Here is a 23,469-nt window from a genome sequence, read left to right on the forward strand (position 1 = left end):
TGTATACAGTACAGTATTCACTCGGAACTGGTTCCATTCGTACGCAGCCGCCATTCTCAAGTGGTCTCATTCCGTCACCGTCACTCTTCTTCTGCTGACAAAGAGGTGGGCCACTTCATCAGTTTGCCTATGAGGTACGTCCGCTGTGGGAGAAGGTGCTCTGTGGCTTGGATTTATCCCTCAACCACTCCCGCACACGTTGGCAAACGGCATACAGCAGTTTAGATCGTGTATTCGTGACCTGTCTCTTCAAATCGGTGAGTCGATCAATCTTTCAATCAGTCTTTTTCCGAAAACGCTGAAGTTTCTGGCTAAACGCATCCCGCTTCTAGATGGCTTTTCAAAGTCTGGATCCTGACTGACTGTGGCTTTCCACGCATCAGTAAGTTCTTGGGGTTGGCGTCGGTCAACCCACCGTCCTATCTGTGTATGACTCGTGGCGTTGCAAAATCCAGCTCAAGGCCTCTCCTCAATGCCTGCACATCTGTGCCGATCCAACGAGGAAGATAATGGTTGAGAAAGATTTCGATGCCCGCATGCTTCATGATCAAAAATTCTTCCGTGTATTGCTGACAAGCCGTAATATACCTAGTCGCTCCGTATTAGTGTCAAATCAAGGAGCCCAGGGAAGTACGGGCATGCGCGAGGACTTACTACCCTCATTGAGGACGGTGCCGCCGCCCTACTAAAATCGATGTGTGAACAATGATTCCATAAAGCCGGCAATCTCGCCAAACTTCATGAGTTATCGTGAGAATGTACTCTGAGAGATAGGCTATTTGAGATAAATATGAACCTTGTCACGGATGTTCTCGACATAGTAGAACATGTAGTAATCAGCCTTGTCCCATCGAAACGGGACAGACATCTGCTGGCAGCCACCTTCCGGGAACAGGCATTGAAGGTCTTCCATTGACCTCATCCCCTGGGCAAAAGGCATTATCATGAAAGAGAGCGGCCAGTGGGAATGTGTGGAGACTCGGAATCAAAAGGCAGGTCGTGGACAATCACGGGAATATGTTCTGATCGGCCGGTCGGCAACGGGATTTTCGACTGCAAGGGCTGCTGAAAGATAGAAGGGACTTACGTACACTTGCTCTATGCCCTTATATCCCCTGGTAAACTCATAATTGATCTCAAGGAGGATTTGGGTGTCTCCTTGGACGGAGCACTGTAGATGCTGGTATCAGGACGTCGAGCATGGCTGGTGTCAACATTCACACCACCGCCTTCAGAGCTGCAGTCTAAGTCAGTATCCATGCGGCTTGGAGAAGGAAATTCTTTCTCACTCTCGTGAGGCTTTCTCCCTGAAGACCGCTGTCTAGAGCGGTTCCGACAAGTTTGACCCTTGCCTCCACGGCCAGTGGGTGGAGGTAAGTTAAAGTTATGACATCAGTGAGGTCCATCGGGAAATCCAGATCGGCGACGTTGTCTTAGGCAGAAAGGCACACTGCTAGCGATTCGTTGTTGTCGCTACTACGGCTAATGTTGTGATGTGGTGGGCGGCGAGCTATGGCTTAAGAGAGGGAGTCAAGTGACCGCGTTTACTGAAAAGAGAGACAACGGAGATGGTGGGATCGTGGGGTGGGTGGCAATAATGGCAGGCAGATATTATGGGAAGACGAGATGTTGAGGAACATAAATGGAGAGAAGGGAAGGGGGCAGGATTGTCAATTATGAGGAAGGCGATCCCTGCGGGGGCCCTTCACTCTTGGGGGCAACCATTCTCGGCTGGTCAGAAAGGTTAGAATGAATTTCTTTTCTTCTTTATAAAAAGGCGGGGCGAAAGTCCCTGTCAGGATGCAATTTCCAATAACTCAAGAACCAGAAAAAGGATCCCACAATCTGATCGATAGACTGAACAAAAAAGATGGCTAAGCAAAACTGATGGGTGTTCAAAAATGGATGGATGTACAAATGATTGGTTTTAATAATGGATGGGGTTCCTAATTGAAGGGGGTTCCAAGGATGGCGCTCGACTTGTCTCATGTTCAAAAGCGTTGGACACGTAAGTTGCGAGGTGATGCACAAAAGAAATACTCTGCTACTGTGGAATAAGATGCCAGACGAGACTCCCATGAAGGCAAATCACAGAAACTACGACTACGTATGTAGGACAATATCATGGCATTCTCGGCGTCTAATGTCATGTTACCGCACCTTTTGTATTTGGCTAGGTGTATCTACTAGAATGCTGCAACATTCTTGGTATGGTGCCATGCCATAATCACACTTAATCTTGTTTTCACCAGAACTTCCTTTGTAGCATGCTACAGAAGAACATCCTCTGACCTTTACTTACAGGATTCCAGAAGCTCAATCTAACTTCTGGCTTATCCTTCATCGCACTCTATCATATTTAAACTCAGTGATTTAGTGTGGGTAGCTGAGAGCTAGAGCCTTGGAACGTTTTTTGAGAGATTTCTGAAATTAAATCAGCTCCATATATCGAGCTCCAGTATTATGTCTGCATGCTGCGTCAAAACCAGTAGATGCTGCTTTTTGTACCATGCCTCATTTTTACTACATTTCAATACCCCGTATTCCAAAGTATAAAGTCCCTATTACTAACAGAGTCTGTTGATACCAGACAAAAGTAGCATCTATATGAGACTTGTATACTTTCACGGCGAAGACCGGTGCTTCAACTTTTTGAAGGCAATACTACAATATGTTAGACTATCCCATGAATTACGCCACAAGAAGTATACTTATGCTCTTGCAAAATAGTGATAAGATCTGATGTAGTCCGAGTAAGGGTACGTAACAGAGTCTTCAATGATGATCATTATCTTCAGCCGTTCATCTCGTCCGTAGCTGCCGGAACCAACGGCTTTGAAATGCTGTTGACTTTCGTTGCGGGAAAAAGGGCTCCATTTCCTTCCATTTTCTAGCAGTTTGACTGCCTCCTTGACCTGTCCGTTGGCTTGATATGCTCGAGCGAGCTCGTGCTGCGACGTCAGTCGTGAGGGATGGTTTTGGGCGAGACCTCTATCTCTCCACTTGCAAGACTCCTGTAGCCAGAGAACAGCTTCTTTTATCCGCCCATCAACGTATAAGCACCGCCCGACTTTCAAATAAAGCTCGCTCATCTCTTCTGTATCTTGGAACTGCTTATCCTTCTCTATACGTGCCACATGCGGTAGGTAATCCCGCCAGACCTCACGGTTAATGTAGTCGTCGGAGGGGAAGACTTTCACGATGTGTTTCAACACCGCTATTCTCGTTTCTGCTTCATGACCGTTCTGACTTACCCATATTCTGGTCGCCAAGTGGACGAGCCTATGCATATCGAACTTCATGCCACCATCTCTTCTCTCCAGAAATGAGTAGGAGCAGAGTGTGCCGATTGCCCCTGCCAGCTGGGCTTCGGGATAGGCTGCTGGTAGAATAGAGTATGGGATTGCCCTCCACTCAATGCAAGATATAAAATGCGAGAAGATCTGCCCCATAGTTAGCTACGCTGTGCACGACGTCGGCAAGTCACATGATAGATACAGACGAGAGTAGAGTGTTGGGATAAGTGACAGTGAGGTTGATTCGTGTTGATTGACTTCTTGGATTTATCTTTTACAGGGGCGGGATGCCTCATATATATTTCCCAATCCCTGCCATAAGGTTCAGCCACCATAATATTCAACACAGCCACCCGTGATACTCAACAGAGACGGTAGCGCAAATATTTGACCGTGTCTACTCGGTGATCCTTTACCATGCTTTCCATCTCTCGCCATCTTTTGACCATATCTTCACCATTCCTTGCCTCTTTACCTCATCTCCCTCACTTGCCCCACTTGCCCCTTTGTTTCTATCTTTTCCTTTTCTTTTTCCCCTTTTGTGACCCGCTTCATTTGCCCTACCCCTGGTCTGCAGGTCATCCAGCTCTCCACTGGGTCTCCCATTGACCGCGATCAGGCACCTCAAAAGGCGATCATCACATTATGAAAGACGCATGGTCGCATGCAGCCTGGTCAATCCCTCTTCAGCGTGGAGCTGAGTTATGCTGCGCCAAGGGCAAAGCAGGGTTGGGGATTCAGGTCTTGCTGCGCGGTGAGAACGCGGTGAGAACCCTCGAACTGATCGGGCAATTTGTGTCATGAATGACCTCCGAGCACCAGCGGGGAATTGTGCGTCAGCCCAACACAACACAACCCTAATGGGGTTGTGTAAGATACTCTCAGTCTAATACATTGGCCTTACTAGACGCAATACTCGTCTCATACACGGTACTCTGGTCATATCTAGTAAGATTTAGTATAGCCAGGCATTGCACGAGAGTCCCCTCGGAACTTATGGTAGCACTTGGACAAACTAGACAAACCATGGAACGACTGTGCCTGGTTCCTGGCAGACCTTATGTGGCATCAACCCCTTTCTCCCCGCATAACGGCGTGACCCCTAGCCGGCCAACAGCAGATACCAGGAGGTCCATTCAGCCTCGCGCCTGATTTGCTCTCCTTGATCTCCAATATTACGGATCCGAGAAGCACTAGTTTTAGTGGACTCCCGTTGTTTGCGGGCGAACAACAGCTAGGCATTATTGAGCCGGTGTTGGAACTAGGCTACCGCTAACCAGGCATCCAGCGAAACCACCATAATAAATCCCTTTCATTCTGAACGATGATGGGAGCATCTACACGAACACTCGATTCGGGAGTCTCCAATATGCACCAATCCCGGGAAACCCTCGTCATGGCGCTAGCTCTCCATCATATCTTAGCACTATCGGCGACAATCCATTGCCTATCGGCGACGTTTTCTCGCAACCCATTACCCTTCAAAAATGCAATTCAAGAATCTTCCACAACTACGATTCGGTAATCGGGAGGAGGGCTGGGCATATGATGAAGATCCACCGATACGTATACATTTCTCGATCGAGTGGAAAGTGATGCTCAATAATAGGACTGTGGCAAAGGAAACGGAGCAAGATATGGTTCTGACTCCTCACTAATACTAAATGCTTTTTTCTTGGCAGCCCAAGCTGAAAGAATTATTGTTGTGGAAATACCAGAGCTATTGAATCAGATGACACATCAGTTGTGGTTTTCGTCACTCGACATTCTCAGCGGGACCTCACTCGAAGGTTTGGTATGTTATCATGAGCGGGATATCAGACATGGGAGGGAAACGAATTAGCTACTTGCCCGAACTGGCTCACTACTGCATCTTTGCTGCATAAGCAGTTTGGTATTCGAGGCAGCCAGATTTTAAGGTAGCTCTTATGATGCGTAAACCATCGCTTACGGATATGATGCAATGGAAAATATATTGCCGCTGTCTGAAACCGCATGTGCCTTGGCGGAGGGCATATCAGACACTCTAAGCACGATTCTAAGCCACAGTGATTCACACCGAGTGTTTTTTCCCTTCAAGCCTCCTCAAGTAGCTTCAGCGCGTCATCCATTGCGTTGTTTTCTTCAACTTCATCAGAGGAGTCAGATTCGTCCCCAAAGCAAGCTCCATATTCTTCAGTCTCACTGCAGCTGCAAAAGTTTGTAGATTTAAACAAAGCATCCCGTAGCGCCGACATTTGAATGCCTTGTTATGAGCATTGTACCGGTCATTATGCTCCTTGGAAGCGGGCAAGATAACTTGCTCATACCAACAATCGGCTTTGAGTAACTCATGCCATTCTCAGTTTCCAACAACTTCCTCTTCCGTAACTTCCCATAAACAGATGTAGTGATTCTTGTAGTAATTATTCGCTCTCCCGTAGGGGTCGGGGACTCCATAATAACGCATTTCGTCTACCATATTCAGAACAGGAAGGCCTTTATCAATCCGTACATTTGGATTCAACACCGCGATTGTTTGATTGCCTCGTTTATTCTTCCTCCAGTTGATATTCTCTTGCAGTTCCTGCGGTGATTGGGTGAATGAAATGAACGGAGTAGAATCCCATATTGTGGTCAGCGTGTGTAGCTAGAAACGTCTTTCGAGCTCTTGAGGTGTCCAGGCGCCCACGAGGGAGCCTTGTTAACATTCTGCCGCTTTCGCTGGGCTGGCTACCAGAAGCCCCATCCCACGTTCGTAGTAGTGGTAAATCAGGGTTGACCGAAAAAGCAGAACCCCAGGGATGGGTGATCCCTTCCCACTCATATTGGGAGTATAGGAGGCTCAACGCGGTGGCTTGAGTGTGAAGGAAATCGTCGGCCATCCTGAATGAGAACGGTTTCTGAAGGCTATCTGCAGGTTCACTTTCTGTATCTGATCTTTAGCGTTGGAGGTGGGTCCTCCCTCACTGATCACCTTGAAGGTTAACAGTCATAAGTGGGAGCGGTGGAGATTTCGTCCAAAACCGGGGCATGAGTCGGAGTCGAAGTGGAAGTTTCTCATTCACCGTCCCAGCCTATCTGGCTATGCGGGAACCGCCCACCACTATCAAGCGGCTTGGGCAGTTAACTATGGAATAACTATTTACATCGGTAGTTTTGGGTGTACTTGAAAACCTGGATCCACACGAACTTGTAGGTCCGTGGTCGCCCCAGGCCTTCTGCGGTACCTATATACCCCAAGGGTTTGGTGTTCATCACCAGCCTAGATATAGCAACTTCAGACCTTGGCCCATGTGACTGCGTATGTGTGCTGCATGTTTGGGCCTTGACATCTTGTAATCGTGGTCTTGCTCTCTGTCATAGAGGCAGGATACTGTCTCTAGACAAGAGAATGTAGGAGAGACAGAGAAATGGCGTGTACGATGTTCGGTCTCATCGTGAGTGCATCTCTTCTTAGACATTAGGAAAGCACCCTGTCGCCTGATCCGCCACTCTATTTGGTGCTGTTGTCTTCGTCGGTAGGAGTAAAAACCTCAATTGTGGAAAAGATTGCTGTGATCATATGGGGGATGAGTGACGTCTAGGCTCAGGCGGCCGGGTGACTAATGATCGTATTGGTAGCAAGGGGGAAAGAGAATCTGTGGTGTTTGCGGTCGCATATCGATAGCCGCGGAGACCCAACGCATAAGTCTAGCTATCCTTCGATTCGGGGCCGCTTGAAAGAGATTTGGATGCGGGAGCAAGGAGACGGAGCGATCTATGATGTTTGTTGTCGTACGTCGATAGCTGCGGAGGCCCACCGCGCAGGCCTAACTATTCTTCGGTTCGAAGCGGTATGGAGAGGGAGGAGCCAGACGGAGAAATGATCTGTGGTTTGGTGGTCGATATCGATAGCTGAGGGAACCCTAGGCAGCGAAGGTCCAGCTATCCGTCTGTCCGAGGCACACGGAGGGCGGAGGAAGCAAGGAGGAGGCGATCTGTAATGTAGGCGGTCGTACTTCGATAGCTGAGGAGACCGAACCACAACGGTCTAGGTATCCTTCGGTTCGAGGCCACAGGGCGGGCAGAGAGGTCCAGAAAGGAGGCGATCGGTGGAATCGGCGGTCGTATGTAATAGCTGCGGAGAGCCGGTCGCAACGGTCTAGCTATTCTTCTGTTCGAGATCCGCGTGAGAAGACAAGGGAACGGAGCAGTCAGTTGTATTGGTGGTCGTACGATAGCTGAGAAGACCGGAACCACAACGGTCTAGCTATCCTTGTGTTCGGGGCCACACGGACGGAAGACGGGATAGGGAGCGGAGGTAATTTGGTTGTGGCTGTCGCATGTTGATAGCTGAGAAGAGTGAAAGCAGCAAAAGTCTAGCTATCTTTATTTTCGAGGCCGCAGGGGAAGGGGGGGGGGGAGAGTCAGCCAGGTGTGGGTGAGACTAGTAGTATTGCGGCCGAATGTTCGTAGCCAAGGAAACTCAGCACACGTTGGCTATTGCTGTAGTAATAACCGTCGTATATCGATATCTGAAGACGCCCAGCTGAGTGAAGTCGGGCGATTCTTCTGTTCAAGGCTGTATGGAGGTGTGTTGTCGTCGGTGGTGAAAAGTTTTCACTTGCAGCCAACCGGGCGCTCTCCCCCACTACATGACCATTTTCCATGCGCTCTTTTTGGGCAGGTCTTAGCTTCTCCCTGTAAAGAAGGTCTCTGCAAGAATACTAATCCCCAGCACCGCGTAGAGGTGCCTGCCCTTGCTGGGGACTCCGTACTGTGTACACAAAAATAGTGCGGCCCAGCAAGGCATATCCCCCCAACTAAGACTAGTTCCATATAGAATCGATAGGGTCCCGAAGGTACAGTCGGCTAACCCAAAAGACGCAGTTGAGACAGGGCCAACTCCAGTTATTCGGATCTTTTGTCCAAGGCTTTGAAAGGAAGTTGGATATTTGATAAAGACTTGGTTTGTGCAGCTTGACTCTTTCCCAGTTTAGCCCCGGGAGTAATCTGCAAGGTTGAGGGTATCAAATTGGGCTCTGCCGGCTCCGACACTCGCGGCCCAAAGGAGAGTTCCCATTCAAGTTAGCGCCAAGGCTCGTGATTGGGCGGATGGAAGTGCCACCAGCGCAGGCTTGTCCACTTCAGTACTGGTGGTACCCGATCGATACGCTGGTACGGTTTGGTTCCTCTTACTGAGAGTTACCTACATTGTGACTGACTGATGGAATTCCCCTGCTCTGCCTTATTTAAAATACAGAAAAGGATAAAAAAAAAATAAAAGCGTGCGTGGTTCCGCTTTATTCAAACAGATCTTTCAAACCCATTTTACTTTAACAAGTTATATGTCCAATTATTTAACATTCATCTTTCCCCTTTCGAGTGCAAATTCTCATAAAATAATATTAATAATAGAATATTTTCCCTAATTTCAGAGAAGTAATTAAGCCCAATTGTTATAAACTTCTCTGTGTTAGGTAGCTCCCGGCTGGAAGCTTCGATGGGCTGCGGAAATATGTCGCAGTCTCTCCTAATTTCCAGAACCGATTTCCAGAACCGCCAAAGGTCGGATCGGTCTTACAGCCTTTCATGCGGGCTGCTGACTGGCTGTCGCTTTTAAGCTTCTCTGGATCTCTGAGACCGGTACCTTTCTCGTCTTCCTCTCTCGCTCTGCGCGTTTCCCCTTTTGGGTAATTTTACCTCGGGACGCAGTGTCGTTCAGTCAATCCTTTTTCCCATCTACACTACAATCTATTGTCAAGTGGGGCCGTTCCCAATTTTATCGACCCTTTTCTACGCTATTGCCATACCCGCTCGCCAACCGACCCCACCTGAAGACTCCTGTATCCGTTCCCTCGGGTCGCTGTTCCTTCACCTCTTGTACTCGCATTTCTCAAGGCGGCTTCCCCTCGCGGTCCTCTTGTCGTTTCCGTCCATCTTCATATATGTCCGAGTTGCAATCCTCCTCCCGCTTTCTAGCTCCAGCTCCTGGTCAGCCCTCGAACGCCAAAGTGCCGGACAATGTAGTTCAGGGTCGCAAGCACAAGACCGCCGCCTGCAAGGCGTGTAAGCAGAAGAAGCTCAAGGTGGGATTTCTTCACTAAGCCCGTCGTCACTGGTATCTTATACCGTCACATTGAAGCGTCTTTCGTCGGCTGACCCCCCGCAAGTGCAGAGGTGACCCACCATGTCAACACTGTGTGGCAAACGGCATCCCATGTCTGGTCGACGAGATGGCCGACATGCGCCGCAAATATGCCATGAAGCGCAAGCTAGAGCGTCTCGAACAAGCCGAAGAGACCCTGTTGCAGTTGATTGATGCTCTGCGGGAGAGTAAGAGCAAACGCCTGGGGCGGCTCCTGGATCTCATCCGGAGTAATGCCCCCTTCGAGGAACTCCAAATATTCCTGGGGCAACAATTTACCGGGCGCGATATCGAACAGTCCCCGGAACTGCGTGAGATCCAAAGCCAAATCTCTCGTCCCTCCGACGATGTTGACGAGGAGCAACCACCCTCTCAAATCAGAAACCCCCGTCGCGTCCTGGATGTCCGCCGTCTCGCCGATAGCCCTGTTCATCGAGTCCCTGCGAAGCCGTGGACCACTGTCACCGACGACGACGACCTTGTATCCCACCTCATTTCGCTGTGGCTGACGTGGACCTATCCCTTCTTCCACTGGTTGGATAAGGATGCTTTCCTCCGGGACATGCGAGCCGGCAATCTGCAGTGCCGGTTCTGTTCGCGCTTCTTGGTGAACGCCATTCTCTCTGAGGCCAGCGTAGGCGCACCAGACCATTTTAGGGGATATCAGTTCATTGCAGTATGAAATTAACTCGGCGCTATTCTTAGTACTACTCTGACTACGCCGAAGTATTCACCGTTCCTCACGACACGCTCACACGGGGAGACCATTTTTACGAAGAAGCCCGTCGGCTCCTGGAAGAGGAGGAGGGAGGGGCGACAATCCCAACTATTCAAGGACTTCTAGTTTTGTTTATTCGGTAGGTGGTTTGAACGGTATACAACGCAGACCATACTAATATTGCTGGGCTTGCAGGATGGTTCTGATGGGCAAAGACCGGTTAGGCTGGATGTATCTGGATCTAGCCATTCGAACGGCAGAGGAGTATGCGGAAAGCCATCCACCTGGCCAGGAGTCGGATGTTACGGTTGAGATTGTCGTGAACAGAACTCTCTGGGGGGCCTTCAACATTGCTTCGTAAGTTTCCCCCCTTTCCATCGGGAAGGCGTCTGCTAATTATGATGGGCTGCAGGACAGCAACGGTATCGCTGATGAAGCATGTCAACGTCAAACCCCCGCAGCGTCCGCGTGTCCCTGTTACCCATGGCGATGCGCATGATGTCTGGTATTCATACCCGCGAGAGGTGGACGCCGTTCGCGGCCATCACAATTGCGTGTTCGACCGATGGTGCGACTTTTGCTGCATCATGATACGGATTAGCATGGGTTTTCACGACGTAGAGCATCTTGTTGCCCCGTCGCAGATGATCGGGTTTGTCGATAGCATCTACAAACAGCTCCAGGAGTGGCATGCCCATCTGCCGCCGTGCTTGAGCGCGGAGGTGGCGACTGTTCCCCACATCCTGAGTCTTCAGTGAGTGTCTCGCCACTTCATGATACCTTCCCCTGTGCTACTAGGCTTACAAAATTTCCCTTCTCCGCAGTCTGTTCTACCACACCACCGTCATGCAGATCTTTGGATTTCTCCGGTACAACCGTGAGGTCGCCCTCGACGTATCCACCGCCGCACATGCACGAGAGCTCTGCCTGTCGTCGGCGCGCCGGGTGGTAGCGCTGCTGCGAGTTCATCGCGACAAATGGGGCATCGACCGAATGGCGCCGTCGACGATCCAGTGGTGCAGCATCGGCATGTTTACTCTTATGGAGTCGCCCGACTCCACGGAGAACCGCAACGCTTTCATCGAGCTTTGCATTATCGCCCAGGCGTTTTCGCGGCGCTTTCCCCTAGCCAAGGGAATTCTACGAATGATCCAGTTATCCGCGAACCAGACGCAGGTGGCACTACCAGAGGAGACACACGCGCTATTTACTGACTTCGGGGCGCTGGGCTGGAAGGAGCGCGACGCACGGGAGTTCAGCAGCTTCTACCCTCATTTCAGCTCGGTCGTGCAGCAGGGGCCGGGCCGCCAGGGAGATGTGGATATGGACCAATTTCTGGCTAAATGGGATGCTCTCTGTTTCTCCCAGGCGAAGCAAGATCCGGACGTGTCGGAGGCCGATGTGGAGCGAGACAGCTCGGCTGATGGGTGACGGCATCGTCAGCCACCTTTCTCTTATCTGAAAATTCGTGACGAAGTAATGAACGATTACCAAGTAATTCTACGGAGTAGATCCTTTTCTCCATAATTCACTCCGTACATTTTCCCATTCTAGGTAGCCCTACCCAGCACACCCCATTGCCGGATCCGGTATGCCTAGAACGTCCGAAGCTAGTGCAAAACTTGGCCCCGGTGGTGTTCTATAGAATAGCGATCGACATGTGACGTGTCCCTGTTGCGTAGCGGTCAGAATCTTCTTCCGGCTTCGGCCTTCCATCACAATCTACCGATCGGCACCTTTTCCCGGTAGGGACCTGTTCTCCCTGTGTTGCTTCGTCAATGATAATCCACGTTCATTAATCCTAGGCCAGTGCATAGCCTAGGCGATTCTCGACCCGGATCGCACACATGTCCTCCACCGCAAACACGACGAAAATCACCATGAACAGGAGCATGATGCCGAAACGTGGGCTGATGCGGATCAAATGCACCAGCGCATAGTCCCGCAGGACAATGTACAGGAGAAAGCAGGTGGTGAAGATCCACCAAGGGTCCCTAGATTCGCATCAGCAATGCGGAGCGTGGGAGGATCGCACTCGGACCCCGCACCGGAAGAGCGGCTCGAGTGGCCGAGTGGTGGTATATAAGGCCTGGCTCCGATTGAAAAAGGCAAAGTTGGCGTAAATTTCGACGACCCAGTACGGCTGGGCCGCCAGCAGGGTGATCAGATACAGTCGCGTGCCCCAGGGTGGGAAAAAGCCACGAATCTTCATCCATGCAATCACATTGTGGAGGGAATGCGAAATTGTGAGACCCACGGCCGTGACCGAGAGAAACCAGCCATATGCAGGCGCATGGAGAAAGATGAACGTTCCATGCCCGAGGGCCAGGGCGAGCTAAGCGTCCATATCGGCAGGGGATAGTGCACCATTCGCCCCAACCAGACAGTGCAACCTACCTCTGCTACGATTAGTTTGTGCAGAAGTACCTCTTTCTTCATGTTGGCCGCGGTGATCGTGATCATGAGAATGAGGGAGCCCACCAGGAATCCTTGTCCCCACGCCTCCACGACAAGAATGTCCTTGTCTCTAGGACGCTCGCCAGCAGTCGGCGTCATGATTTCACTCTCATCCCTCTCATCTCACTGTATCGACGGCAAGTTGAGAGAGAGGGCTGCTGCATGGAAGACGTGGTGGTCTTTAGTTCATCGGGTGTGATTGAGCAAAGCGTTCGCCGCCCGGCATGGTCAACTGCCGTGGGAGACGGAGAGTAGGAGGGAAACCGAGCGACTGTGACTGTAATCAGCAAAGGATCGACAAGGGGCTAACCAGGGCCTTTCACTCGTCCGACGCTATCTCCAAGGGTAGGTCATCCACCAGAATATCAGCCGCGCCCTGCGTGCGGCTTCTTTCGCCACTCCGGACGGGGAGTTGATTGCTGTAACCCGTATAGTATCATCCGGCATTACCGTTGATGGAATAGGCCGAGACCACTCGATCCTCCAATGTCCCCTCCTTACCTGCTAAATGTCGGCCTGAAAGGACCGCAGCGGAAAGGAGGAATACACTTCACGTCTATTTACTTTTAGCGGGATAGGAGATAAGAAACGGGAGGAAAGGGCACAACGACCACTGACCTTGTTCCCTTTCAGGGAAGCTCAATTGTACTCAACGGTATTTTTGGCTTACGGAAAAAAGAATTCTTTCTATCCAAGTGACATCCTCCGCTCAACGACTGAATAACGAACGGGGCTAGCCGAACAAGTAATTACTGACATCCGCAGGATTGACATCAACGGTCCGTAATCCGCAAGATTGCCAGGACTGTTACAAGTTCAAATACCTAGATCATGGTGGTGCTATCCTTTCACAGGGTTTCGCAGCCAACCGGTCCTGCCGGTGGTTTCCTGGTGCCAGGTGCTGCTGCTCATCTCCCACTTGTTCGTTCCGTCAGCCACCAGTTCTCCGTGGAGAGTTGTTCAGCAATGAGAGGCCATGTCCACTTTTATTGGGCACCCCTATCCCTCTGTTAGGTAGGTAGGATTGTTGCCGGTGTGGGCCCGCCAGGGCACCGACGGGTTTTTACGCGGTTGGTGAGGGAGATCACCCGGAAACGTTACATACATGTCGGATGTACTCTGTAGTAAAATAGTTCACATGTGACTTTACGTGCCTTGCCTAGTGTATGCAGTTAACGCAGAAGGTATGCTCCGCACATAAATAGGCAATATCTCCCTCCTCCCTCTATCAAAATTGGGGTCTTTCAATATGGATCAGTCATAAAGTTGACTTTCTCGTCGTGGTTCGAAGTTACTTCCCGAGGTGCTGTAGCACGCTGTTAATAGACAAACAATTCACAAGAAGCATCTATACATGGATAGTCAAAGACAATCCAATAGGGCCGTGTAAGTCATGATGGTTAACTGAAGCGTTGTCTTGGAACAATCCTTTCAGGAGTCTCCATTTCGTCCGTTTTGCCTGTTGATAGACTTTGTTTTCATGCTTAGCTAATACGCGATCATTAGCGAAAGTATGCTCTGTCAGTGGGACGGTTGCGGTCAGGCCTTCAATACGCAGCTGGATCCCTGGATACATATAACGCAATGCCATTTTTCTCCTTCTCGCCATGAATGCTCTTCTTGCAACAAAGTTGTGAAAGGGTTCGCGGAGGCACACCTTCATGCTATCAGCCAGCATCAAATTGCAGTGTCGAACGAGCATTGGACTTATCGCGACGGTGAAGAGTGTTTCCTTGACTTTCGGGATGGACCGGGTTCCAGGGTTTTGTGCTTCTTCTTGATCCTTTCCGAGGAAGTTTAAGGGAATTGCAGTGGTGTACTTGTTTGTTTTCAATTTTGTGAGAATGTCTTGCCTTCGCCTATAGTCAAAAGTGTCGTGGTGCAAAAGGAAGCTTGATTCATCTTATTTCAAAGGGATGCAAAGAAGATATATATACAGCACGAAGTCCGAGTTGATTTCCGATCAACTCGTGTAGATGGGCAGGAATTATTTCCTTTTTGCCGTATCGTTCCCGAGTAGCAACAGCTTCATATCACAACAGAACGGACAATGCCCCCCATGAAACTATGAGACAGATTCGGATCACCGAGTACCAGTATACTTTAAATTAACTACTCCGTATCAGTCTTTTTCATTGGGCCCACACTTTACCCTTGAATTAGGCAAGAGAGGGACCCTCAATAACAGAGCAAATTCACCTGCGCCCAGAATGTTTTCCGGGCACCACCTCATCGTGGCACGAGACCGAGCGTGACTTAGGTAGCACAAGGCTCCATGTGAGACATTGCCGTGGACGAATGAGACGGCATTGCGCCGGCTGAGTAATTTTTATTTGTCTGGTTAACCTGGGTCTAAAGTGTTCCTAGGCAATGGTGACCGACAAACTCAAACAAGGTTTATTGGGGCTACTCTAGTCTCCCGCTCCACGGTAGGATTTTTTTGCTCATTATTCCAGATATACGACCCCTGGTTATCTATTATTCGGTTCTCGCATATCCCCCGCTTCGAAGTATGGACGCAGATCTTGTGCGACTGCATAATTTGCGGTCCTGGCAAATATGGCCCTTGGCATGGGGAGAAAGAATCAAACATGACCTCCGGATTACTCAACAGATGGATAAGGCCAGAACGAAAGGGGTCAAATCTCCATCTTGGGGTGGTGAACCGCAGAACGTTTCCTTGCAATCAGGCCGATCAGAACCGGTAGTCTAGAGCCGTTTGCTCAGAGCAAGTACATATCTCCCGTCGAGAGAGGTTTTCTCGCAACGTTCTTTAATATTTGTCCCCAAACAGAGTTTTCATTCCCAGCGACCGTGCTTGGGGTTTGGCGACATCAGCAATGTCATTTAGATATCTCCAAGTGTCCAGAAATTTCCGCGTATTACAACAAAAGCCTAAACTTCCCCAAGTCATTTGTGTGTATGAAATTGCTACCGGAAGCCGTCTTGACACCATTGCCCTCTTTTCTATGCTGTGGGGTCAATCAAGTTGTTGAAGCCGACTGAATACCGATTGTTTCAAGCATGCCACCCTGTTCAAGATACTGCTTAGGTCTCTGGCTACGAATCTGTTCTCGGTCATTGTCTAACAACGATGCTGCTTTCTGAATCACCCTTTTATATTGTTGGTTGATAAAGAGGGTTTCATTTGTCAAAATCTCCGTCAATCCAAGCATTTCGCTCTTTCATATGTCTCGTCTCTATATGCAATTGTCCATTTGAGCCATCTCCACTTGTGATGCTTCCCGAGACGGGATAAAGAACACACCATCTGTCCGAAATGTGGACTAGACCTTATCTGTGCATTAATGTGGATTATATTGATTATGGTTCTCATTTGGCCCATGCAGGCCAAGGAAAAACCAGATACTGCGGTAAACGCCATGGTCTTGACACTGGTTATCCATGCTTAAATATGGTGTTGATATCGAAGGCCTCCTCTTTTCTCTTGGAAAACGCATGAACGGCAAGAGTTGCGAGATTGAGCTAAGCACCGGTAACTTCATCTGTATTCCCCTTTCGGCAGCATGCCACGTTTGGCTATTATACTTTCTTCGATATCACATTGCAGAGTAGCTGATATCATCAGTTATGAGATGAATCTAAATCCTACATTAGAGGCAGCAGCGTTCGTCTTCTGCCAGCTGCCAGTCCAGTTGGCCGCAAGAAACCCAGTGGTTCGGCCACAACAGCCACAGGAACTTTGCTTTTAGAACGTGAGCATGCAATGTCCAATGCAACAGCATACCAGGTGTATGAGACGCAAGCTCCAGAGCAGAAAGAACAGATCTGACACCACTCTTCCTGTTCTAAAAAAGCTATTATTATGTACTAATACGGAACAGTCATCATTGTTCTGATGCTCGCGAAGGGATGTACCGTAACATAACAGGCCACTTACACACTTACATCTCATCGACGTCTGCTGGTTTAGAGTTTCCGTGTTCGTTGGTTATACCCAGCTGAATAATACGCGTATCTCTCATATTGCATATCATATATGGGTCATGCCTTACACTACCACTTTCCTTTTCTTCTTGGACCACCTTAAGCCGCACGCGTTGCAGAGGTTTTTACTTCCATCGGGTCCAACCCTCCATAGCGGTGATGTACGGGCCGAGCATTCCGCACATTCCCCTTTAAGCGGTGCCCTCTTTTGTCTCCGAAGTCCTCTTCTGTAAGTATACTTGCTTCGCACCGTCGGTACCTGTCTAGTTGCTTTGTTCGTATGGCCAAGGTCGCGTGGATGCAGTGTCTTCTCCGAACCCATCGGTTGACTCCTATCGTTCCCTTCGTGACACCTAGAGACGTGGGGAGCGTGGGACTTCTCAGTACAGGAGCTTACTGTCGCACGGTTTTGGCCACTTCCTCACGTTTCCTAGATGGCCAGTATAGGAAGATATTCGGAGTTTTGGAAATGTCCTCGCATATCTTGGAAGATATTCCTCAGGATTTGAACGGATACTTGTTGAAGGACATGTTTGGTCATTCTCACACAGGCTGCGGAACAATTAGATAAAATCCTTAGAGATTTCAGCACAGATTGTTCCAACCTTGTCTGGATTCTCTCAGTCCGTCCCCCAGCGGTGTCTGGAGCTGTAGGGATTCAACTAAATGTCTCAGCAGCGTCCAGCACGTATTGGTAGATAAAGGAACAGAAAGAAGTTCCCGGTAAAGGCGGATGTGGATACTGTTATCCAAGTGGGGAAGGCTGCTGTTTGAAGTCTTAGTCTGTCGAGACACGCAGATGCACTGCTCGTCTTGGTCACACGCTCGATTAATCTCTGCTGCATGGTATGAAGGGATCTTGCTCGACGTTAGCCTGTAGTTATTCACTCAGCGCCGTTCGTACTGACAAATGTTTCTTGTAGTACTTCCTTGTTATTTCCTGATCTGCAGCAGCAGCATGTCACAGAAGGTACTGTGTAGTAGGATATGATCTCCTTCGAGAGTACCGATGACCTAAACGTTTCGGAACAATTGAAACACAGGAAGGACTGGTTAGGAGGCTGTTGTGTAGATTCTGCGCTGAGTCCATGATTGGCTAGATTAGACTATGGTGGTGAGTAAATCTTGAAGGTATCCGGGCTTCGTTGACTAACTCCTTGTCTTGTTTTGTAGGTCCAAAAGGCTGTAAGGAACCATTGCTACCTTTCCACCGAAAGCTGGCTCGTGAACAGGGAAATCTGGTAAAGGAGTAGCGAATGGTATCAAGAAAGGCCAGGGAGCAGAGGAAATAGAAATGTCGTTCACAACACAGGTTGGAGCCGGTCAATTGCGAGGGATCAAATCGTTTGGCGTGGTGGGTAGATGATGTCTCAGGGGTAGAGTCCATATGAAACTTCGTGCACTAACCCTGGGCACTTGGCGAAGGCCCCCACACGACCGTCCTCTCATAATCAGTTCTGGGAAAAAAAGCATGCTGCGGGCCACTAACGAAGGTCCATGCCACAACCCCGATGCCCACGACCCCTTTGGTGGGGAATTTATGGCAGGTGGTATGTCTCTCCATATGGGTGCGTACTACCTTTCTTGTGAACATGGTAGTGCCTTCCAAAGGTACCTTCGGGGGCTGGACGGTGAAAATGGCGTCTGGTTTCCGGAGGCACTATTCTCGTTATAGCAGAGCAATGCTCTCTCAATAAGCCGGCCGAAGTCTGCCGCTAACCTCGGTTTTTCTGAGGGAACGGAACTATTCCAGCTTACGACATCGATTCAAGGGTGTTCGCATTCTCAACTTCCTCTTCAGTTCTCCGAGAATCTGAATTGACGAAAGCAAACATTTCGTGAGCCTGTCTGCTTTTGATCGTGTGGAAAGACATTTAAGAGGCGATTGGCTGATATGGGTCCCATGAGCAGGAGATAGACGCCCGCGGGATTCGACTAGATGACTAGAAATTGAATGATGTCAACGGCCAGACCAGCAAAATTCATTCCCAACCCAGCTTGAGCGTATTATGTTGCATTTTTTTTCCTTGATTTCCTCCCTTTCCCTTTTGATGGGGGTGTTTTTCTTTCTCTCTCCCCTCCCCTTTCTCCTAATATATATACATATATATCTACTGAGAACACATGGGACATGAAACTAGTCAGCGTTCTCACCTTCGTGTCCCGGATCAAGACGGGAAATCACCTGGAATAACAGGGTTAATAATCAGGTCTGATAGATATTAGTAATTCTTTATACGAACAACGAACATTTGCCTACGTGCAATTATAAGTCTGATCCGCAAAGCAAGATTAAATCCAAGCTTTCCTCGCGCAACACTACCAGATCTACCGTAGGCGACATCTGGTAAAGTTCGGTGCTAATGCGAAGTGACGGTAAATACAGCTTCCGGGAAACTTGGTACCTCATATGAGCTAGTCCGTAAATCGTCCCAACGCGGACTCTAAAAGAAGAAACGACGGAAAATAACTATGCATTTTTTCGTATTTTTCGTTCTAGTAAGACCAAACTCTAATTATGCTCAGTGGCGTTGATACTCGGGACAGTCAATTGAAACTGTTTTCACTTATACGCGTTATGGTACTTCCACGCTTAGAAGTTCTCTACGGAGGGGACAAACCAACAACAAAACAATGCCACATAGCTCTGCTTCTCTAGCATGTTTTTAAACCATCATGCAGTGGAGGGAAGCTCATCGAATGTATATCAATCGGAGCTACCCTCTTGAGGCATGAGCCGGATTCAGTGGGATTAGGGTTCGGCAAACTTGTGACTTCAACCCTCCGATTTCTGATCCAATGGTCGTGTACGGAGCCACTTGTGGTCAGCACATGATGAAGTATCAGTTGTTTCAAAACTTGGAACTCGCTCAGAAGCTCTGACATCTGCCAGAATAATTCTAGTCGAAGTGATGCCCAGTACCATACAAGGTGGTATTCTCTGCTTCAAGTGTGATTCGGCAATTGAGAAGCCCTACGCTACATTGTAATTGACTGGGATTGGAGATAATCATATGAAGGGTTTGGACCATAGTGAAAACATCAGGCAATGTCAGTCACAAGGGAAGCCGGATACTTAGCAAGTTTCGCGTAAAAGTGCGTCTTCCACCATTGCCTTGTCAATAAAGCAAAGACATCTAGTATACTGGGATCAAACCCAATTGATCAGTAATCCTGGTCGCATAACCCAAGTATTGGCTTCAACGAGTGGTTTGACACCGTCCAGACCTTGGACGTTGAAGCCAGCGGTATCAGCATTGGAATAAGCAGTTGAGGGGCAGGACTCGTGAGCGGACATGCTGTGGCTGGGAGGATGCAGAGGGATTTGTTCTTGGCAAGGCAACCCGGCGAGACGGAGCGCAGTTGGCCGCTTCGAAACCGGCCCGCCGTTATCGATTCTAAAAATCAATTATAGCTGTAAATGGCCAGTAAGTAAGGGACCATTGATCAGCTGCGTAAATTAAGGATTGGGTAGAACTACTACCAAGCGATTAAATACTCTATACCATAGCTACTAGCTCATACTTGAATTGGCCGGCAGCCAGCTAAAACCAATCTGAGTGTACTTCTTTGCTGAATATTTCAAGGTCAATTCACTTGATAGTTGCAACCATCGCCAGGCGTCACACCACGGAAGAGACTCAGATCTCAAAGGATATAGATACCGGACCCAATACTCTACCTAACAAGGAGAACAAGACGAAAGGGAAGCCCTACTAGTGGCGCTCACGATTCTCTAGACCTGGCCAGAAAAATCAGGCAATATGGCCGTGTCAGCATGAGAACAAAACCAAAATTGTTGAAACTCCAAACTAAGCCATATCTTGTCAATGCCTCATCCTTTCCCTTTCTTTCCTATTTCGTTGGTAAAAATCATATCTTTCCACTGATCCATAGAAGAGAAACACAAGAAAAACCAAATCCACCCTGGACTCAATCAGGCGGTCCGTAGACCACGTTGAAGGAGATTTTGCAAGTCTCGAACTGGATGTTGGTAGTTGACGCTATTGCTGAACCGGAATATGCATTTAATAAGATGAGAAGGAAACTCGGCTGCATAACAGCTGCTCGAGCTGTCGATTCCAGAAAAATCAAGACAAAAGCCCTTCTGGAAGTGTGAAGTAGACACATCCACCAAGTCAGGGCCAGGGCATAAGGGATTGACGCTATCAGATAGGCATCGAATGTGGCCCGTAAAACCGAGCGACGATGATTACGTATTGGTTCAGCGACTAAGAAGTCAAAGGTTCGCTCTTGGGTGGTCGCAACATATGCTCATATAAATTTAGCTGGAGCTCGAGCGCCTTTTTACGCTCCACCAGCGTCTGGTTTTCTGCCTGAAGTCTCCTGAGCTTTCTGGAACGTCTGGTTCTGCTCCCGAAGCCTGGACACTAGCTGCTGCAGCTGCATGCAGCGGAACTGGGGTGTCAGGTACTCCAACAGATGGCGTGGCATCTTGCTCTCTTGGCGAAGTAAGGACATGATGATCAAGACCATGTAGTCAATGAGAAAGATGGCAGCTTGAACAATTTGTTCCTTGGACTCCGGTAGGCCCTTGGAAGGGTTCCAACCAGCTTGCTCCAGAAAGTAATCATGAATGCGGCTGTCCAGCTCACGGTGCAGCTGGCTGAGGTTCTTTCGTCGGTTTCCCTCTGCAATTCTGTGCCTTTCCCTCTGGTCGTCCAAACCCGCTAGAGCCATGCTGGCCTTGCGCTTCCGCCCGCACTGCTGCTGCAACGGCGGCTTGCGGTTGATGTTCATGGGGGCAATGAGACTCAAAAATTGAGGACAGGAAAAATCTTGCGGCCACATGAACGCCTTCTGAGACTCGTCGGATTCCGGCAGGGAACTCTCCGCTGAGCTTGCCGATGGTTCAATGGCCACAACACGCTCTTCCGCTCCCGACCATGTTGATCTAACGGGGCAGGTGAGCTGAGTTCTTGAAGCGCTGGTGGCATTGGCGTTGGCATTGGACGGGTCTAAGGGACCGCGGGGCAAGGGCTTCACGCATGGAAGTGGGGGCAGGCGACGATCCTCTCTCGTATTTGTCATACTCGGTAGGTTGGACAGGAAGCGTACACTGTAAGAAGCGTCAAACGTCAGAAGCTGCATCTGTTGGTAAGGTTCGCAGGCGACTTACGGGACGGCACAACGTCCAGAGATGCCGTCAGCTATTGAGCACACGTCTTCGTACATTACGGTGCTATTAATTCTTGCGTGTAAATTTGAAGATGGGGCGTATTGCAGCCTCAGAGTTATAAGTCAGATGTTTGGCTATATGCAGAAAGGAAAAGTGTGTCTCCGATATGTACGTCTGCTCCGGCGCGGGATTATTTGGCCTGATGCAACCAAGTACACCACCGGAGACCAATGATATAATTAAGAAATGTAGATGATAGTAGCGGTGAGACTATAATGGTCACAATGGCGCTGATACAATCAAAAGGAAGACACGGTAAACAACGAAGAGACTTGATAGGACTTACTGGTCTTTCACTCTCAATATATATCATTTTGTTTATCTGCCTTTATTTTTTATTTTATTTTATTTTATTTTATTTTATTTTATTTTATTTTATTTTAACTTTTTTTTTTTTTTTTTTTTTTTTTTTTTTTTTTTTTTTTTTTTTTTTTTTTTTTTTTTTTTTTTTTTTTTTTTTTTTTTTTTTCTTGTGACTTCCCCCTTTTCTATGCTTATGTCCTCGCTTTATCTACGTAGTACTAGCCGTCACTTTCATCTAAAGTTTGACCTTCTGTGCTCCTACCTCTTGTTGCTGTCACCTTCACTGCTCCATCATCATACCTCCCGATTGAGGACACGCCGGACTGTATAGACGGCCTTCAGCATAGTTCAACCGGTCATCGAATAGTAGTCTGCCTCCAAAGCTTCATCACAGTGGGGCCAGCTTTCGAGATGGGGAACAGTCGCGAGGCCAGGACTGAATCGACGAATCAACGTGCCATGATCTCGCAAGAGAGTCAGATGCGGGATCGCGGCCACTTAATTCGTCACTGCCGCAGTGGTTTGCGATCTACACGGGTTAAAAAGCATCCACCCTCCTTGCATCGCGATTGTCAATAGTCTCCTTGGGTTAACACCCATGGGCGAGCACTCAATCTCCACCTCGGATCCTGGCCAAGGCATCGCTGTATCCACGAAACCTACGGCATCGAGGCCTATCATGTCACCGTCGGATATGAAGCTCAATGCGGGATCTTGAAACGCCGATTATTGCTCCGGGCGAATCAGATCGAAACTAATAGCACGAAGCAAGGGTATCTTAGTAGGAAGCCGACAGTCCTTAACACTTTGGGAGGGATCTCTGGAGAAACAATGGGCAGAAGCATCTGTCACAAGCCACCACACTTCTGGCCTGTCTTTGCCGGTTATTGAAATGTCACCTGAGTACCTACAGCAGAATCATTGTGTTCATGAGAACCTCGTTTGACTATGCTTTGATGTCATACAATGCTCATGCCTCTAACAGCGCGTCTGTATCAGAAAAGGTCACCTGGGCACATTCAGCACCAACAAAGACCAGTCATTTTATCACCAATGCCGCGAATAGCGAGGTTATGTCTCTTATGCTTGACGTTGACGCAGACAAGAATATTGGCTGTGTTCCAAGACCAATTCCGTAGTGGACCAGGGGGTGGAAGAAGTGAAGACGTAATCGGACAAGGTAACTTAATTTGATACAGTTATCCGTTAGATCATGAGTGGTATTGTGCGGATTTAAAACAGCTAAAGAAACACATAGGTTGGGGGCATGGATTCCTCCTTAGACCAGATTTGCCTTTTCTTCGCGTTCTTAATCCAAAACAAGATCTTCATTTCCTTCAGTCATCAACGAAAGATTTCTGGAATAGTCCGCCACTTGAAATGGGAGTCTTCCCAATCTCCACCCTGTCGAGGAGGAAAACTCTAGCTAACAATGGCA

At 48.8% G+C, this 23,469-nt stretch overlaps 8 protein-coding genes across 8 annotated transcripts; 3 read left to right on the plus strand and 5 right to left on the minus strand.

Annotated features, from left to right (window-relative positions):
• Positions 1-2,711: 2,711 nt before the first annotated feature.
• On the minus strand, positions 2,712-3,452 carry BDQ94DRAFT_176327 (uncharacterized protein; the record flags this gene model as incomplete). Its single annotated transcript, XM_026772671.1, has 1 exon — positions 2,712-3,452. The coding sequence occupies one exon, from the start codon at positions 3,450-3,452 to the stop codon at positions 2,712-2,714; it is 741 nt and encodes a 246-aa protein (XP_026619539.1).
• A 206-nt stretch (positions 3,453-3,658) lies between these two features.
• Positions 3,659-3,918, minus strand: BDQ94DRAFT_155413 (uncharacterized protein; the record flags this gene model as incomplete). The annotated part of the gene is made up of 2 exons (XM_026768460.1): positions 3,659-3,765; positions 3,795-3,918. Coding segments are annotated over 2 exons (231 nt in total), but the record flags the coding sequence as incomplete, so codon positions are not given.
• A 1,473-nt stretch (positions 3,919-5,391) lies between these two features.
• BDQ94DRAFT_164417 (uncharacterized protein) lies at positions 5,392-6,160 on the minus strand (the record flags this gene model as incomplete). Its single annotated transcript, XM_026770005.1, has 4 exons — positions 5,392-5,486; positions 5,532-5,625; positions 5,668-5,836; positions 5,934-6,160. The coding sequence occupies 4 exons, from the start codon at positions 6,158-6,160 to the stop codon at positions 5,392-5,394; spliced, it is 585 nt and encodes a 194-aa protein (XP_026619541.1).
• A 2,722-nt stretch (positions 6,161-8,882) lies between these two features.
• BDQ94DRAFT_155421 (fungal specific transcription factor domain-containing protein) lies at positions 8,883-11,786 on the plus strand. The gene is made up of 5 exons (XM_026768461.1): positions 8,883-10,039; positions 10,111-10,262; positions 10,319-10,480; positions 10,536-10,877; positions 10,948-11,786. Exons 1-5 carry the CDS (start codon positions 9,494-9,496, stop codon positions 11,552-11,554), a joined length of 1,809 nt encoding a protein of 602 aa, XP_026619542.1. The 5' UTR covers positions 8,883-9,493; the 3' UTR covers positions 11,555-11,786.
• A 138-nt stretch (positions 11,787-11,924) lies between these two features.
• Positions 11,925-12,586, minus strand: BDQ94DRAFT_164419 (uncharacterized protein; the record flags this gene model as incomplete). Its single annotated transcript, XM_026770006.1, has 3 exons — positions 11,925-12,117; positions 12,172-12,458; positions 12,521-12,586. The coding sequence occupies 3 exons, from the start codon at positions 12,584-12,586 to the stop codon at positions 11,925-11,927; spliced, it is 546 nt and encodes a 181-aa protein (XP_026619543.1).
• A 708-nt stretch (positions 12,587-13,294) lies between these two features.
• On the plus strand, positions 13,295-13,629 carry BDQ94DRAFT_155431 (uncharacterized protein). Its single transcript, XM_026768462.1, has one exon. The coding sequence runs from the start codon at positions 13,412-13,414 to the stop codon at positions 13,592-13,594; it is 183 nt and encodes a 60-aa protein (XP_026619544.1). The 5' UTR covers positions 13,295-13,411; the 3' UTR covers positions 13,595-13,629.
• A 210-nt stretch (positions 13,630-13,839) lies between these two features.
• On the plus strand, positions 13,840-14,494 carry BDQ94DRAFT_13848 (uncharacterized protein). The gene is made up of 2 exons (XM_026765247.1): positions 13,840-13,966; positions 14,087-14,494. The coding sequence occupies exons 1-2, from the start codon at positions 13,935-13,937 to the stop codon at positions 14,379-14,381; spliced, it is 327 nt and encodes a 108-aa protein (XP_026619545.1). The 5' UTR covers positions 13,840-13,934; the 3' UTR covers positions 14,382-14,494.
• Positions 14,495-20,836: 6,342 nt separating this feature from the next.
• BDQ94DRAFT_176330 (uncharacterized protein) lies at positions 20,837-21,724 on the minus strand (the record flags this gene model as incomplete). Its single annotated transcript, XM_026772672.1, has 2 exons — positions 20,837-21,608; positions 21,669-21,724. 2 exons carry the CDS (start codon positions 21,722-21,724, stop codon positions 20,837-20,839), a joined length of 828 nt encoding a protein of 275 aa, XP_026619546.1.
• Positions 21,725-23,469: the final 1,745 nt, after the last annotated feature.

This window comes from Aspergillus welwitschiae (genome assembly GCF_003344945.1).
Source record: "Aspergillus welwitschiae strain CBS 139.54b unplaced genomic scaffold BDQ94scaffold_107, whole genome shotgun sequence".
Lineage (NCBI taxonomy): Eukaryota > Fungi > Ascomycota > Eurotiomycetes > Eurotiales > Aspergillaceae > Aspergillus > Aspergillus welwitschiae.

Excerpts from the sequence above, each read along its gene's own strand:
- BDQ94DRAFT_155431 (XM_026768462.1), top strand. The coding sequence starts at position 13,412 with ATGGTGGTGCTATCCTTTCACAGGGTTTCGCAGCCAACCGGTCCTGCC.
- BDQ94DRAFT_13848 (XM_026765247.1), top strand. The coding sequence starts at position 13,935 with ATGGATAGTCAAAGACAATCCAATAGGGCCGT. Across the intron at positions 13,967-14,086 it reads AGACAATCCAATAGGGCCGT|CGAAAGTATGCTCTGTCAGT; the intron begins GTAAGTCATGAT and ends CGCGATCATTAG.
- BDQ94DRAFT_155421 (XM_026768461.1), top strand. The coding sequence starts at position 9,494 with ATGGCCGACATGCGCCGCAAATATGCCATGAAGCGCAAGCTAGAGCGT. Across the intron at positions 10,040-10,110 it reads CCATTCTCTCTGAGGCCAGC|TACTACTCTGACTACGCCGA; the intron begins GTAGGCGCACCA and ends CGCTATTCTTAG. Across the intron at positions 10,481-10,535 it reads GGGGCCTTCAACATTGCTTC|GACAGCAACGGTATCGCTGA; the intron begins GTAAGTTTCCCC and ends GATGGGCTGCAG.